Source organism: Cydia fagiglandana, chromosome 16 (genome assembly GCF_963556715.1).
Source record: "Cydia fagiglandana chromosome 16, ilCydFagi1.1, whole genome shotgun sequence".
NCBI lineage: Eukaryota > Metazoa > Arthropoda > Insecta > Lepidoptera > Tortricidae > Cydia > Cydia fagiglandana.
In genome coordinates, this window is record NC_085947.1 from 134726 (window position 1) to 150027 (window position 15302).

Here is a 15302-nt window from a genome sequence, read left to right on the forward strand (position 1 = left end):
AAATAAGTCCAATCCGATTGTATTATGTAGGTACGTACTTTTTAATGTATGTTCCAAAGATCCTTCTTGAAGAACGGCAGCCTGTCAGCATATGATGTGAAAAATATATGATTATGACATGTCTATCTATGGTTTCACGACATTGTGATGTATGGAGGGTAGAAAAATTACATCTAAATTAAATCATAAAATATTAAAATGTAACCCCAGCTGAAATTAAAAATGATAAATAATTTTAATTACTTTTGTAATTAAGCCATCTGCAATGATTAAAATGGGGGGTTCACCTAGTAGGCCTCTAATGACTAGTTTAAAGTTAGCGAATTTTTAATTTCTGTGACTGGCAGTACTTCTGAATGGTAGGTACATACTTCTATATACATACTATATTTTTCAGGCACTGCACTCTGTGGAAAGCAGACCGCAGCCCTGCGTGTCGTGCAGTCTTGATGGCGTTGGATGCTATGAACATGGATATCCATGAAGTAGATATCAACATGGATAGAGAAGAACATAAAAGTCCAGGAATAGTTTCTGTTTGTAGTATTTTTTTGTGTTAAATCGATCGATTACGTTGAATTATGTACATCACTACATAAGTGGCGCCAGTGCAAATTTTATTACAATGTCTCGTGTTCTTATGCTTACACTCTTTAAAAGGGAAAACTGTACCTATATAATACTTACAATATTTCAGATGAACCCTCTTCAAACATTGCCAATTTTAAAGGATAGAGATTTGATACTAAGCGATAGGTATATTTATCATGACATTTTAAATTAAATTACTGTAAGAAATTTTGTGGTATGCACTAGTTTTTAGGTATAGTATATGATTAAAATTTATTTAGATACTAAATAAAAACTACGCAACTGTAATTTAGTAAGTAGCGATAAATAAACGTACACTATACAAGTATACATACTTTATTACATCTAACTATACAGGGCGTCCCACGGCTATGCCACATGGAGGGAAAGTACCCTAAATATTGTAGATGGAACATTTTACTGAAAGAAGACATTATTTTAATTTAAAAAACAATTTAAACTGCATTCATAGATTTTTAAATAATTACATGGTTGAACCGGGAATCGAACCCGCCGTACGAGAAAAAAAAATCACCCTGTAGCTTTATCATACCGATCGAAAGGCTTGATCATAAGGATTATTTTTTGCTAAATAACATAGTGTCGGAAATAAAAGGAAGCCCATGAATTTTAACATTTTTAATTCAAAATTAATGAATTTAATTTATCAAATGCTCAAAATGTAGTCTCATTCTGTTGAATACAAAGCCGTACTCTTGATTATTTCGCTAAATTTCACATCAAATGTTAAAATTCATGGCCTTCCTTTTGTTTCTGACACTATGTTCTTTAGCAAAAAATAATCCTTATGATCAAGCCTTTCGATCGGCATGATAAAACTACAGGGTGATTTTTTTTCTCGTGCGGCGGGTTCGATTCCCGGTTCAACCATGTAATTATTTAAAAATCTATGAATGCAGTTTAAATTGTTTTTTAAATTAAAATAATGTCTTCTTTCAGTAAAATGTTCCATCTACAATATTTAGGGTACTTTCCCTCCATGTGGCATAGCCGTGGGACGCCCTGTATATAGGGACCGTGCGCGTTGGAGGGTCTGCCATCTTGTGGCCTGAATCGGAATACGAATTTACGCCTCGTGCCGAACATCTGACGGCTCCTATGCAGAGGGGTTACCGCGAAAACCGAAATTCGCAAATTGCGGGGATCTTTCTCTTTTACTCCAATGAAGGCGTAATTAGAGTGATAGAGAAAAATGCCCGCAATTTGCGAACTTCGATGTTCGCGGTTATAGGCCAGCCCTCTATACTCGTAGTTCATGCACGGGGCCTATACCACCACCGCACCGGACACATTTTGTAGCAAAATCTGTCAACGGATGCTACCATTCTACAATAGTTAAGGCCTCTACAAATGTCACCGATTTGCATTGCGGCATTTGATCGATCGATTGAACACGTTGCTCCAACAGCCAGCAACTTGGAGGATATAACCAAATAGAGGCGCCTTGTCTCCTCCCTCCCCCCCCTCCACTATTTCGTGAAACGGAAAGCTCACTCGCCATCGGAAATCCTTTATTTGTTAGGTACACCTACACCCTACACCGGTCTACTATAGAAAGTCTACTAGAAAAAGGATAAATGTAATTAAGCTTTAAACCATGGTGTCGCAGCCACGCCATCACGACGTACCTGGCCTCCCGCTGCTGCACGGAGACGAGCAAGTTCCTGCTGCCGCCGGATCCCGGCAGCCGCGCCCTTGTCGACCAATTCCTGCACTTTAACAGCTGCGTGCTTTACCCGCAGTACAAGGCGGCATCTGTAAGATTTTTACCATTTAAGGATCTTTAACTTCCTGGCTATTTTTTAACCAAGTTCGAAATCTCAAAAGGAGAAGGTTATTTATAATTCGGTTGTGTTTTTTTTTATGTGTGTTATGTGTGTTTGTTTTTTTAATTCCCGTCATTACTACTGGACCGATTTTGAAAATTCTTTTTTTGATTGTACGAGTATGTATATAGATTGGTTCCGTTTTTGTCAAAACCCAGTTCTAATGATAGGATCCATAAGGAATCGAGGGAACTCCTCAAATCTGAAAGGCATACTTATAGTAACTTTTGTGATTTTATCTACTAATCAAGCCTTAATCAAGTAATCTGATATTATCTACAGGATGTCCCAGAATTCGACGTCAAGCCGTAAACGGATGATAGACCAAGTCATAACAGTTATAATAAAAATACAAAAAAAAATACAACTGATGTTCTTTAAAAATTATGGTCACTTCAAAAATTCACTAAAAAATCCACACCCTGTAATTATTCAAGATTACACAATAATAAAAAAATTAGAATAAATTATGGAATTTGTAGTAACAAGAGTTAAAGAACCATTACAGGGTGTGGATTAGGGTGGAGCGAAATTATTTTTTTTGGATTTTGGTTTTCTAATAATGACAAAAAGTTGCCTTTAGGGTTTAAGGTAAGAAGTTATTATGACGACTTTACTATCAAAAGGGAGTAAGTGCCTCCGCAAGGTCAATGAACTTTTGTATGAAAAATGTTTATCCTGTATACATATAGCACCAACTTTGTTTAAGGATTATTTGGATTTAAAATGACAAATTTAGCTTTTTTACTTATTAGTTATTCTTTTTTATTTTAAGTTATTATTTGAGGTGAATAAAAAGTTCTCTCAGGCATTCACTTCTATAGTATTATTGATTATACCAGTAGTCAAATATGGGCCGTATTCACTACAATGACGTATATTTGAAATATAGTCAAATTGACCCAGTAGAGGTAAAAATGTATGTTTTATGTCTTCATTATATCAGCGATGAAAGTGAATCCATGCTATTGCAAAATATCAATACCAATTTGACGAAATTTCCTGTGAATTCCAGTTTTCTATCTGATGATTAAGCGGAGGAGGGATACATATCGCTTTAGCCTTAAATATTGATTATCTATCTATCTATATATATAAATGCAAGTGTCCTGACTGACTGACTGATTCATCAACGCAGAGCCGAAACTACAAAGGCCAGAAAGTTGAAATTTGCACACCAGATTGCATTTATAAAGTGTACAAGAGATAAGAAGCGATTTTGAGAAATTCAACCCCTAAGAGGGTTAAAAAGGGGATGAAAGTTTGTATGGGGTTAACATTTTCTTTTAAGCTAGGAATTTGAAATTTCGTAAAAAGATATATTATTAAAATACAAGAAAACTAATTTCAGCGTTTTTTCAAATTCATCCCCTAAGGTGGTGAAAAAGGGGTTGAAAATTTGTATGGATATCAAAAAAATTTTCAAGTGGTGAACTTGAATCTTTGTATTTAGGGATATTATTAGAAGACAGAAAAAGTAATTTCAGCGTTTTGTAAAATTCATCCCCTAACAGGGTTAAAAAGGGGTTGAAAATTTTATTCCATTACAAAATGCTTTGAAACTTCTTAGAAAGGCATAATAGCCGATTACAAAAAAAAGTGATTGCAACGTTCTTGGAAATTCAACCCCTAAGGGGGCTAAAAAGGGGATGAAAGTTCGTCTTCAGGTGCAAATTTTATTTGAAGCTAGGAACTTGAAACTTTGTAAAAATGTTATTATATAAAAATACAAGAGAACTAATTTCAGCGTTTTTGAAAATTCATCCCTATTGTGGTGAAAACGGGGTTGAAAGTTTGTATGGATATCATGCATTTTTTCGAGCGCGGGATTTGAATCTTTGTATTTGGGGATATTATTAGAAGACAATGAAAGTGATTTCAGCGATTTGTGAAATTCATCCCCTAACAGGGTTAAAATGGGGTTCATAGTTTAAATCCATTACAAATGCTTTGAAACTTCTTAGAAAGACATAATAGCCGATTACAAAAAAAAAGTAATTGCAACGTTTTTGGATATTCAATCCCTAAGGGGGCTAAAAAGGGGATGTAAATTCGTCTTGGGGTGTAAATTTAATTTTAAGCTAGGAACTTTAACTTTTTGGAAAAAAGGTAATAAATAAAAAAAACATGCAAACTAATTCAAGCATTTTTGAAAATTATCCCCCAAGGTGGTGAGAAAGGGGTTGGAAATTTGTATGGAGATCAGATATTTTGTGAGTGCGGAATGCGGAACTTGAATCTTTGTATAAGGGCATAGGTACCTATTATGAGAATACAAGAAAAGTAATTTCAGCAACCAACATCACAATCCACTTGACTTAAAACTTCATACAACTTGCTAAAAAAGAAAAGTACTTAATTTCAACATTGCTTGGATATGAAAATTATAGGTACTAAAGATGTAAAATGTTGAAGATAAGATTCCACACGGACGAAGTCGCGGGCAACAGCTAGTAATATTATAAATACACAATTAAATTTTTTTAAATATAATTTTTCTGAATTATTTATCAAAGTTGATTATTTTTGTTTCAGAAGACACTTAGTTTGTCGTTGTATATACTTTTATTGTAATTAATCACGTTTAATAACTTGTCGTCCTGAAGTGGGTTATACGGTGAGAAGAGTGTAGTCTTCAAATATATTGCAAAACTTTTTATGAAGTCAAAATAAAAGAAAAAACTCTTTTAACATCTCAATGTATTCCAATCTACATATTTATCTAAAATAATAACCTTTTAATAACAAAGGAAAACAATATTTAAGATATACGTATGAGAGTAAAAGTTGCTAGCACTCAGGTAGTGTTCGTGGTTTCTTCTTAGGTATTTGAAACCATTTATTATGGTTTATTTAACTGGAAAATGGATAATATCGAAGAAGGAAAACATATTTTTATGATATACAATAATCAATACATACACATCATGTTTTATTTTTTAATTTCGGTTATTTTCACTTAAGCGATGTTGATGCTGCCCGTATGGATTTTCAAGGCCCATTTCATCAAGCAATATTTTTTTTTATAAATTGGTACTTACGCTACGTCTTACGTAGGCGAACAACGCGCGAACGCGGCGCGGCGCGGCGCGGCGAAATCAATCCTTTGATGCCCATAGAAGTGTCCTACGTAAGCGATCTCGTTGCGAACGCGGTGCGGCGCGATTTGCACGCGAATGTCAGGCGGCGCGGCGCGGCGCGGCGCGGCGGCGGCCGCTTTCGCCGCGCCGCGCCGCGCCGCGTTCGCGCGTTGTTCGCCTACGTAAAGCCCCCTCCAGACTATGTGCGTGAATCGCGGCGCGACGTCGCGGAGCGAACATATCGCGAAGTTGACGTATGACTCCACACTCGCACACTTCACGACGATTTCGCAGTTTGGTTTGCGGCAAGATGGCGGAAAAGCATCAGCTGATCGAGTTTAACTGTTAGTTATCTATGGCATCATTCGTGATTTAGCTGTTTTTCCATTTTGATTTCTTGTGAAACCGTAAAATATAGCTGCTTAATGTAATATAATCATAATATAATTAATATTTATCTGGCCACAGAAGAGCCAAAATAGTGTGTAATGTGGAGTCTTGCAAGTTCGCGCTTCGCGTCTCCTTTGACGCGGGCCGAAATACCGACAAAAAACGGAGAACAAGGCGCGAAGACGTGAACAATCTGCGAAATCGACGCCACACTTGCGTTCGCGGCTTCGCCCGCGATTCACGCGCATAGTCTGGAGGAGGCTTAAGACGTAGCGTTATATTTAAATAAATATTTGTTTACTTAGGTGCTTACAATAACTGTATAATTAAATATTTAGGCAGGAAATAAAGCTTTATATCATTTTTGATGGTTACACACGTGTCACGTTTTTCCACTTCTTTAAATATTTTGAAGGCGATGCGGAGACACAAGATGACGTCATAAAAAATTATAAAAAATCACACAATTTACTCTCACCCTAAGACAACTTTTCCGCACTATTAGAATTGAATCTACGAAAAAAAAAATTTTCCATACAAGCGCTCTGTGGATTTTTTAGTGAATTTTTAAAGTGACCATAATTTTTAAAAAACATGAGTTGGATTTTTTTTTGTATTTTTATGATAACTGTTATGACTTGGTCTATCATCCGTTTACGGCTTGACGTCGAATTCTGGGACATCCTGTATATACAATTATACATTCAAAAAAGTGGCATTTGATCAAGTGGAATTGCTGATGATGATCAAAACAGAACTCTTCAACGACGCATAGTTTGGCGATTTCGATTTTGTGGGTTAGGTAAATAAGGATAGAACTGCGACCTGTAGAGAAACGAAATATGCTACCAGAAAAAGGTGACGAAGTGGATTACTATATCTGGTGATCAGTTAAATACCAGCCAGTAATTTATTTGAGAAGTCGGTTTTTTCTAACGTAAAGGAGCGATCATCATCACCAATAAGTGGTTAATATAATTTCGTGTAAAATTTCAGAACCCAATTCTGCGTGGCACGCTGCGCCATGTAGACAAGAAGACGAACGACGAGATCCAATGTGCGTACGCTGACATGGAGCAGATGCTAGCAAAGCGACCGTGGTTCAGCAGCGGCAACTGGCCTTCGCTCGGCGACATCTCGCTCGCCGCCACCGTCAGCACTCTCAACATACTCGTGCCCATCGATGTCTGCAAGTTCGTGATCATAAAATATTTCCAGATATAAGATCGTAGGAAACCGTTAGATAAGGGCCGAGTAAATGAACATTTTAAACAAAAAGGGATATTGCCTAGTAGAAGTAGATGTCCTTCGGTCGACACGATAATGTTGATGATGCAAGTGTTGAAACTCAAACCAATTTGTCAAAAAAGTTAGCAAGCATCCCAAAATAGGTATTGTACATATAAGCTCGTATACTTCGGTGCTTTGTACTTGTAAGCTTCTTTTTAAATATTTTCCTTCCAGTTTTCCTAAGTTATCATGTTGGCTGCATCGCATGGCCGAGGAGAAGTTCTACTGCACTGCCAACAAGAAAGGACTCTCAGAGTTCTCGAGAACAATAGGCGAGTTGAGTTGATTAGTATAAAGATTTTTATTGTATTTCACAATGAGTGATGTAATATACTATCAACTTTCTAATGATTCGATTTTCACGATTACGCCTCTGCTCTATTACCGCAAAAATTGAAGTTCACAAATGGCAGGCGTCTTTCTCTGTCACTCTATTTTCACCTTCCTTAGAGTAAAAGAGAAAGATCCCTGCAATTTGCAAATTTCGGTTTTTGCGATAGGTCTCCTGCTAAGAGCCTACCATAAACAAGCTAGATCCGCTTAAGGTGAATCCTCAAACCCTCAAAACTAGGTGTATGCTATGCTATATAATATTTTAAACTTTCGCGTTTTGAATACATATTAACTCACATTATAGACGGGTCTAACGCGAATTATATTCAATTACCTTTATTGACCACGACCAGTGAAACCTGTGTCGAAACGTCGGTAAATAAAGGTAATTGAATATAATTCGCGTTAGACCCGTCTATAATGTGAGTTAATATGTATGCTATGCTGTTGGCCAAAATTACTACCGCAAGTTTTAAAGTAAAATAATAGCGTTTTACGTCCTTTATTCAAACTGTTATTATAACATATTTCGACATAGTTTTTCTGCTGTACACAGTAATTTGATGTAGTTTTTCTTCTATTATTAAATTGCACAGCGGGACTTAATCGCGTATTTACTTAAGTTTTAAGATTTACCTCCGTTCCGACATTATTTCGAGGACGGCGTTGTCCATATTGTGGTCTCGGAGAAGATTGGCTAAAGTTGACAACATCTTCTGCCCCGCGAGTTTTTCGAACTACCCGCGCACTAGGTCTTTGTTTATCAGTTTCGAACGTTTTGCGCACTGGGAATGTTAGGCCAAGCGCGCACCACGACTTTTTGTCGCGCGATAATTTAGTCGCAGAAATGTAACGTATGTGTTTATATGGCAGTGCGCGCATATGCGAAAAAAAATCGCAGCGATTTTAAATTTGTGATTTGTTAAATTTTTCAGCGACTGCTCGCGACGCGATTGTCGCAAAAGTGAATTGCAGCATACGAAGTTGTATGGCCCCGCGCGCACTGCGATAATAAAATCGCACCCCGGACCTCAGTCGGCATTTCGATCTCTCCACTCAAAGAACACTATTATATAACAAACAATTTAAATATGGACTAGATTCTAACCTGATTTCGAGTACGTAATTTGTTGCCAGGGGCCTATGTTTCACCCCTCCCCAATTTATCGATATCGAAACAAAAAGGGTATATAAAATACGCAAGCATGCAGCATACTACACTATTTAATTTAAGTCTGTTATGTTGGTACTATTGCTCTTTGACAGGTGTTTGTCATACATGTTGGTAATGATTGGATAACCAAACATACACACAGACTAATCAAATCGCTAGTACGGAAGTCCCGTCTCTTAAAACGTAGTGATTATATTCTCTTTGCACAACACTAACGATATTCGATTTATCGACTATCGATATTCGCTTCCGCTATCATTTACTAATGACTCGATTCCATGTGGATGAAACCTTTTAAATCCCTCGTCCCGATTGAAATTGCAATGTTTTTTTTAGTCTTCTCTGAGACCACGGGGACAATGCCGTCCTCGAAACGTCGGAGGTAAATCTAAACTTAAATAGATACGCGATTATGTCCGGTTGTGCAATTAAATAATGTTGAAAAATCGTGAAAGTTTAAATCAGTAGTTTTTCTTCTTTTTAGAAATTGGCAATTGTTTCAATCCCAATGAACCCAAATATCCACGGAACTCTGAAGCTCGTAGGAACGAAATTTCAATTACGGAACCTACAACCACATAGCGTAAAAAATACTACAAAGGACCTTTTTTATAATTGTTTTTTTGTACTTTGAATAACTAGCGTATAATAAAAACTTTATTTATATATGAATGCCAACGTTTTTATGAAGAATGGTCATAAAAGGTACAAATACACATACAAAGGTACAAAAAGGTGAACACAGTAAACGTCATATTTTCAATGGTGACATTTCCACACAACCATCTACGTTGTAATTGATAATATGATAACATTGATAACAGACGTTTTCATACGGCCACACTGGGATTATTGCAATAATTCAGCGGGTGGCCCAAGGCCTTAAGCCCCCTCCAGACTATGCGCGTGAATCGCGGGATAAGCCGTGAACGCGAGTGTGGAGTCGATTTCGCTGTCTGCGAAAATCGACGCCACACTCACGTTCGCGGCTTCGCGCCGCGATTCGCGCACGAGTGTGGAGGAGGCTTTATAATAAGTGCACGGCGGCGACCGTGTAGATGTATATAAAACCGGCCAAGTGCGAGTCGGACTCGCGTTCCAAGGGTTCCGTACATTACTAAATTTTTAACAATATATTTTTTTTATATATGTGAAACGCGAGTGAATTGCCTTTAAAAAACCCGTAGGGGTCGGATGAAAAACTAAGTAATTGGTCCGACTCACGCTTGACTACATATTTCTAATAGGTTTTCCTGTCATCTATAGGTAAAGACCTATTTTATGTATTTTTTTCAAAATTTTAGACACAGTAGTTTCGGAGATAAAGGAGGGGAATAGTAATTTTTTGTCTATTTTCTTGAATTACTTCTAAACTGTTTATTCTAAAATTATAAAAAAAATATGTTTGCGTTAGAGCGAGCAAGTGATATTGCTATCTCATTCTACCGCATGACTGCGTCCCTTGGACCGGCAATGGCCCATTGTGTACTGGGGCCTTAAAAAGGTGATGACTCGGCAAGGAAGGAGGGCTTGGTCACTTTTTCTTTAGTATAATGAACTCTTCGAGCAACACCGGCTTCCGACACGTCGGAAGGGAGGGGCCCAAGCGATATCTCACCGTACAAATCTTTCTGCCATTTTTCGCGGGGGGAAGGTGCACACAGTCGCACTTCTCGCACACTTACATACAAAATCCAATCAGAGGCCCTAACGCGAACCACGTTCGACGTGTTGCCTCTCTATGGCACTTGTAAATTCATACGTAAGTGTGACAGGGAGGCAACACGTCAAACGTGGTTCGCGGCATAGACTTATAATATAAAAAGACGGTGTCAGCGAGCTGTCACTGTTGCCACTTTTGTTTAGTGTACGATTAACAATGAGGCCCACGTTGCTGTAGCCATGTCGATAAAGTCATATCGATAAACTATCGACATTTCTTGCAATTTTAATTTTACTTCAAAGGCTTAACGATACCTAAAATGACCAAAAACGCTTTTATTCTTTATTGTGGTTATCAGATCACAATTTTATAGTCACGCCCCAGCAGGGAACCAAGGGAAAGTTCAGATATTTAATTAAAATACATAAATACCTCCTAAAATAGGTGTTCCGCAATATTTTTTTTTATTATGAATGGGCTTACTCATGGCCACAGACTAGCCGAGGCGTAGACGTGGCCTACGATGGAGCGAGCTCGCCCAGAAGGTGCCTGTTCACTCTTGATTTGAATATTTGAATTATATTATTATATTATAAATATTCATTATCCATTAGCATTTCAATTATGTTTATGTTTAACGAAGATATTGAAGCTTCAATTAATCGCTATTTCGTTCCGCTGTGTAGCGTTTATCGATATATAACATGATTAAAATCGACTTTTCACATCCCTAAAAGAGCACACATATACGCTTTTACGCACACATACACAGCCTGGGCGCATCAAGAAAGGCAACACTTGATTTGAAGTCCACCTTGTCAACAGTATGGTTGTCCTTTTTTGACAAACGGCATTTTAAAAGAGCGAGGAGAGAGAAATGATACTAGTTGCTGCGTCGTGAAAGAGAACAGAAAACGTTGGGCCCTTGGTTCGCGGCAGGCCCTCTGTAATGACGACACAAATACATAGAATATGACACACGTCAAAGACAAATCTTGCAAACCTCGTTCTCTTTTTGTGTACGGACGAGTGACTAGTGTCACAACACGCACACTAACACATTTTCGTTGAAGTATGTATTCTGAGAGATGAGAAGTCGGATTTGTCGCTCGACCGATCCGCAATTTGTACTGAGCGAGCAAAATCGATAAATCCAACAATTACTTGAGACTAAAATATAATAATTGTATTTAAATGTAATTAAACGTATGATATGTAAAAAAAAATATTGCATGTGAAATGTAACACTTTCTTTTTGTAAATTTGATGTCCCCGACCTCTTTTTATAGCAAAAAACTGAGCAAACAGGCATTTTTGTGCAGCAGTGTTCACGCGCGCGTCTGGACTCGGTCTAGTGAAAAATCCAAGTGCAACTAGTTTTATTACCCGCGCTAGATTAGATTGACGCGCTAATCTTGTACCTCGGCAGAGGGGAAATAGTGCGAATGCCGCCTCCCTTCCGTGTTGCTCGAAGAATGACATAGATATATTTCAATTTGACATTCCACACTTTGTTTTTGCAAAGTCAGGCCATAGTTTGGCCTGACTTTACTGACTACATCACTTCGTATGTTGTTAGGGCGAGGTTAAAGGCCCCAGTACACAATGGGCCATCGCCGGCCACTCCAAGGGACGCATTTATGCGTTAGAGGGAGCAAGTTATATTGCTATCTCATTCTACCGCAAGGCTGCGTCCCTTGGAGTGGCCGGCGATGGCCCATTGTGTACTGGGGCCTTAATATATTATTTATTTATCTAATACCTTTAAACGAGCTATTCGTGTATATACATATTTCGGGGATTACGGAAACGGCTCTAACGATTTCGATCAAATTTGCTATATGGGTTTTCGGGGGCGATAACTCGATCGAGCTAGGTTTATTTCTGGGTAAACGCGCATTTTTAAGTTTTTAAGTAAGCAAAACTCGGTCTCCCAGATATTTATTTTTAACTTAGATTCGTAAAATAAAACAATCGGTCGATTGTATCAAAATGTACTTTGTGACTCACATCACTAGCTGGAATTCACCTGTCATACAGGAATTTGTTATGAAGTGGGGACAGAGGGAAGCGGGGGGAGCTCGTTCGCGACTGCTTGCTCGTGCGTTGCACAGTTCTGTAATTTAATTATTATGTAGATTATCAAAACTTACCCCATTGTTCTCGGTTCACATAAAATGTAAAAAGCCACCGCTTATTCTCACGGAACGAAGAAAGTTGAGCAAGAAAAGTATCAGACAGTATTGTGGATTTTATAGTGATTGGACGAATTGTTTGTTCGTGCCATGGCGAGCTAGTTAATCAATAAACAACTCGGAAACTTAGTGAAATCTAGTTTTCAATACTGAAGTTTGGTGAAGTTATACTTGATGGCGGGTTTTCAAGCGAGCGACACGATGCCGAAACTCGGTCATGTGGGGGACCTGCGCGAGCAGTGGCTCGTGCGCGCGGACGGCGCGCTGGCGCACCGCCTGCAGGACCGAGAGATCTCCTCACACCTCTGCGAGAACAGGTTCCGCAACCAGCAGATCCGCGAGGACTTCCCGGTGGCGCTGAGCGAACAGCAGGGGCTCGAGCAAGAGGCGCGCCTGCGCGAGCTCGCGCGCCGCCGCCAGGCCGACGTGGACGCCGAGATCGCGCGAGAGATGGCCGAGATCAACCTTCGCCGCCAGCGCCGCCAGCACACCGACCTCATCCAGCCCAGCTCCTCGGGCACTCCGCCCGAGCCGGCCCGGGCGGCTCCCGTCAAATCTCCGCCTAAGCTCTTAGGCGGCATAGCGCCGGAGGAGCTGGGGCTGTCGCCGGCGGAACTTGAAGAGCTGAGGCTGAGGTTGGAGCAGGAGGAGCGAGACGCTCGGCTCGCGAGACAGCTGAGCAGCGAGGTGCAGCAACAGGATGTGCTGCTGGCGGACATGCGGTGCGCTGTGGAGGCACAGGACGGCGAACTGGCGCGCCTGCTGCAGGAGCGCGAGTACAAGAAGCTCCAGCGGGCCAAGGAGAAGGCTCGCCAGAAGGCCCTCCTCAAGAAACAGCAGCGCTTGACTGCCCAGCAGATAGACACGCCTGACACCAGCCAGGCCACACTCTGCGATGCCTACAGCAACCCCAGGGACATAATACGTGACAATAGATTAAGGCTTTGCAAATCTGTGGATTCAGATCTGAACTACGTAGAGCCTTTCGAAAAGGAACATATCCAATCGAAAGCCAGTGCCCTACAGTCCAAGGAGATATCCAAACAGTACTACAACGACCAACCCGGCACATCCACTGTCAATATAAACAATGTGACACATGTGCACACCAGGTCTTTTGAATCGGATCGCTCCGCCTCCAATTCTGGGACGTCATCACTTCAGCACAGGCAGCCCCCACCTCCACCTACATCAGGCAAGAAGCCCCGCTTCCCTGACCCGGTGAGTATCCGACCAGCTTCCCACTATGCCGTAGAGACTGGTGACAGTCCTCCACAGGCGATCCCGCACAGCTACAGTGAGAACAACAACCTGTACAGCTCCACGTTCCCCCCGGACCTGGCGGGCCCCCCGCACATGGACCGGCACCAGGACAACTCCAAGAGGTTGTCGGTGATATCTGACATCACGGCCGAGGGCCTGGCCAAGAAGAAGAGCAAGCAAGCTGAGATGCACAAGAAGAGAAAGGGATGCAAGATACAGTAGAAGTATTTACATGTTTAGTCTTGCAGGTTTGCTGATTTCTTTTTGGTTAGAAGATTGTTTTTATGTATGTCGGCCTGATGCTTAATTGCAAAAGTGTTACAAAGCTTTATGAAAGTTAGTGACTTTAGTGAGCATGACGATTATTCCAATGATGAATCTCAAACAAAGGCTCAAAATATTCCTGGCTATTCCTAGATTTTTCCACACTACACACCATAAACTCGTTATACGAGTAAGGCTGTATTTCCACTTGTGTGTGGATGAGAGGAGCATGCAGGTATCAACCAATAGCATTGGTTGAAATCCAGCAGGGCAGTGAAGAGAACTAATTCTATTGGTTAGTCCCGATGTTCCTACACGTCTCTCATCTCTGCCTCAGTGGAAAAGCAGCCTAAAGTTCTCAGATGGTGTAAATTGTGTTCAAATAAAATACTTAGTCCCAAAACTACTTTTTGTAACTATAATTTATGTTGTAGTATTATAAGATGTAAGGCAATAACTATGTAACCTAATCTAAAGTATATTTATTATTCTCTGGCAGGGACCTGCAGAACCAAATAATGAACGAGCCATTTTTATAACTTTAATAACCATGTGCCTTGTAGGATTAGGGGAAAATTACATTCCAATTTAATAATTATTTTATAAGTGTTATACGAAATTGCAGCTTTGTCACGTTTATTCTCTGATAAGCTGTGAACACACTATTGTATACTTAAATATGAAAACGTGATCTATTGCAATGTAATATTATTCTAATTATCAAAGTAACATTTCATACTTAGCTCTCGCTATATTTACTCCACTATAACAATACAATATATCCAGTGGTCCGAGCCTATTGCCTGTGGACTAGAATCTCTTGACATTGATACTCATGCCATGCTAGTACTCTATCCTAATTGTCTCTCTATTTTTTTTCCATGTTTTAATGTTTACCCCTTTGTTAAAGCAATAAAAATTATATGATTGCTCAAAACTTCTCAATTGTAATCTCAATTATTTAGATTTAATTGATTTAATATTATTACCTATAGGAGCATATAGGTATTTGATCTGGAATAACGCAATTGTACTTATTTCAATAGAGGATAAATTATTTAGACTGAAAAGAAGATCTAAATGTACGTAGTAATGGTAGATTTTATTGGATTTGGTGTATTGACACTTTGACACAGATTATATAATAGTTAGAATTAAATGGCCACCACAAACCACTATGTGAGAATTGTTCAATGGATAATGATTATCAAA

At 39.4% G+C, this 15302-nt stretch overlaps 2 protein-coding genes across 2 annotated transcripts; both read left to right on the forward strand.

Annotated features, from left to right (window-relative positions):
- Positions 1-238: 238 nt before the first annotated feature.
- LOC134671671 (glutathione S-transferase 1-like) lies at positions 239-7484 on the forward strand. Its single transcript, XM_063529496.1, has 6 exons — positions 239-315; positions 398-536; positions 698-756; positions 2222-2369; positions 6905-7101; positions 7373-7484. Exons 1-6 carry the CDS (start codon positions 266-268, stop codon positions 7482-7484), a joined length of 705 nt encoding a protein of 234 aa, XP_063385566.1. The 5' UTR covers positions 239-265.
- Positions 7485-12412: 4928 nt separating this feature from the next.
- LOC134671669 (uncharacterized) lies at positions 12413-14149 on the forward strand. Its single transcript, XM_063529494.1, has one exon. It carries the CDS (start codon positions 12738-12740, stop codon positions 14046-14048), a length of 1311 nt encoding a protein of 436 aa, XP_063385564.1. The 5' UTR covers positions 12413-12737; the 3' UTR covers positions 14049-14149.
- Positions 14150-15302: the final 1153 nt, after the last annotated feature.

Excerpts from the sequence above, each read along its gene's own strand:
- LOC134671669 (XM_063529494.1), top strand. The coding sequence starts at position 12,738 with ATGGCGGGTTTTCAAGCGAGCGACACGATGCCGAAACTCGGTCATGTG.
- LOC134671671 (XM_063529496.1), top strand. The coding sequence starts at position 266 with ATGATTAAAATGGGGGGTTCACCTAGTAGGCCTCTAATGACTAGTTTA. Across the intron at positions 537-697 it reads AAAGTCCAGGAATAGTTTCT|ATGAACCCTCTTCAAACATT; the intron begins GTTTGTAGTATT and ends ACAATATTTCAG. Across the intron at positions 2,370-6,904 it reads CGCAGTACAAGGCGGCATCT|AACCCAATTCTGCGTGGCAC; the intron begins GTAAGATTTTTA and ends GTAAAATTTCAG.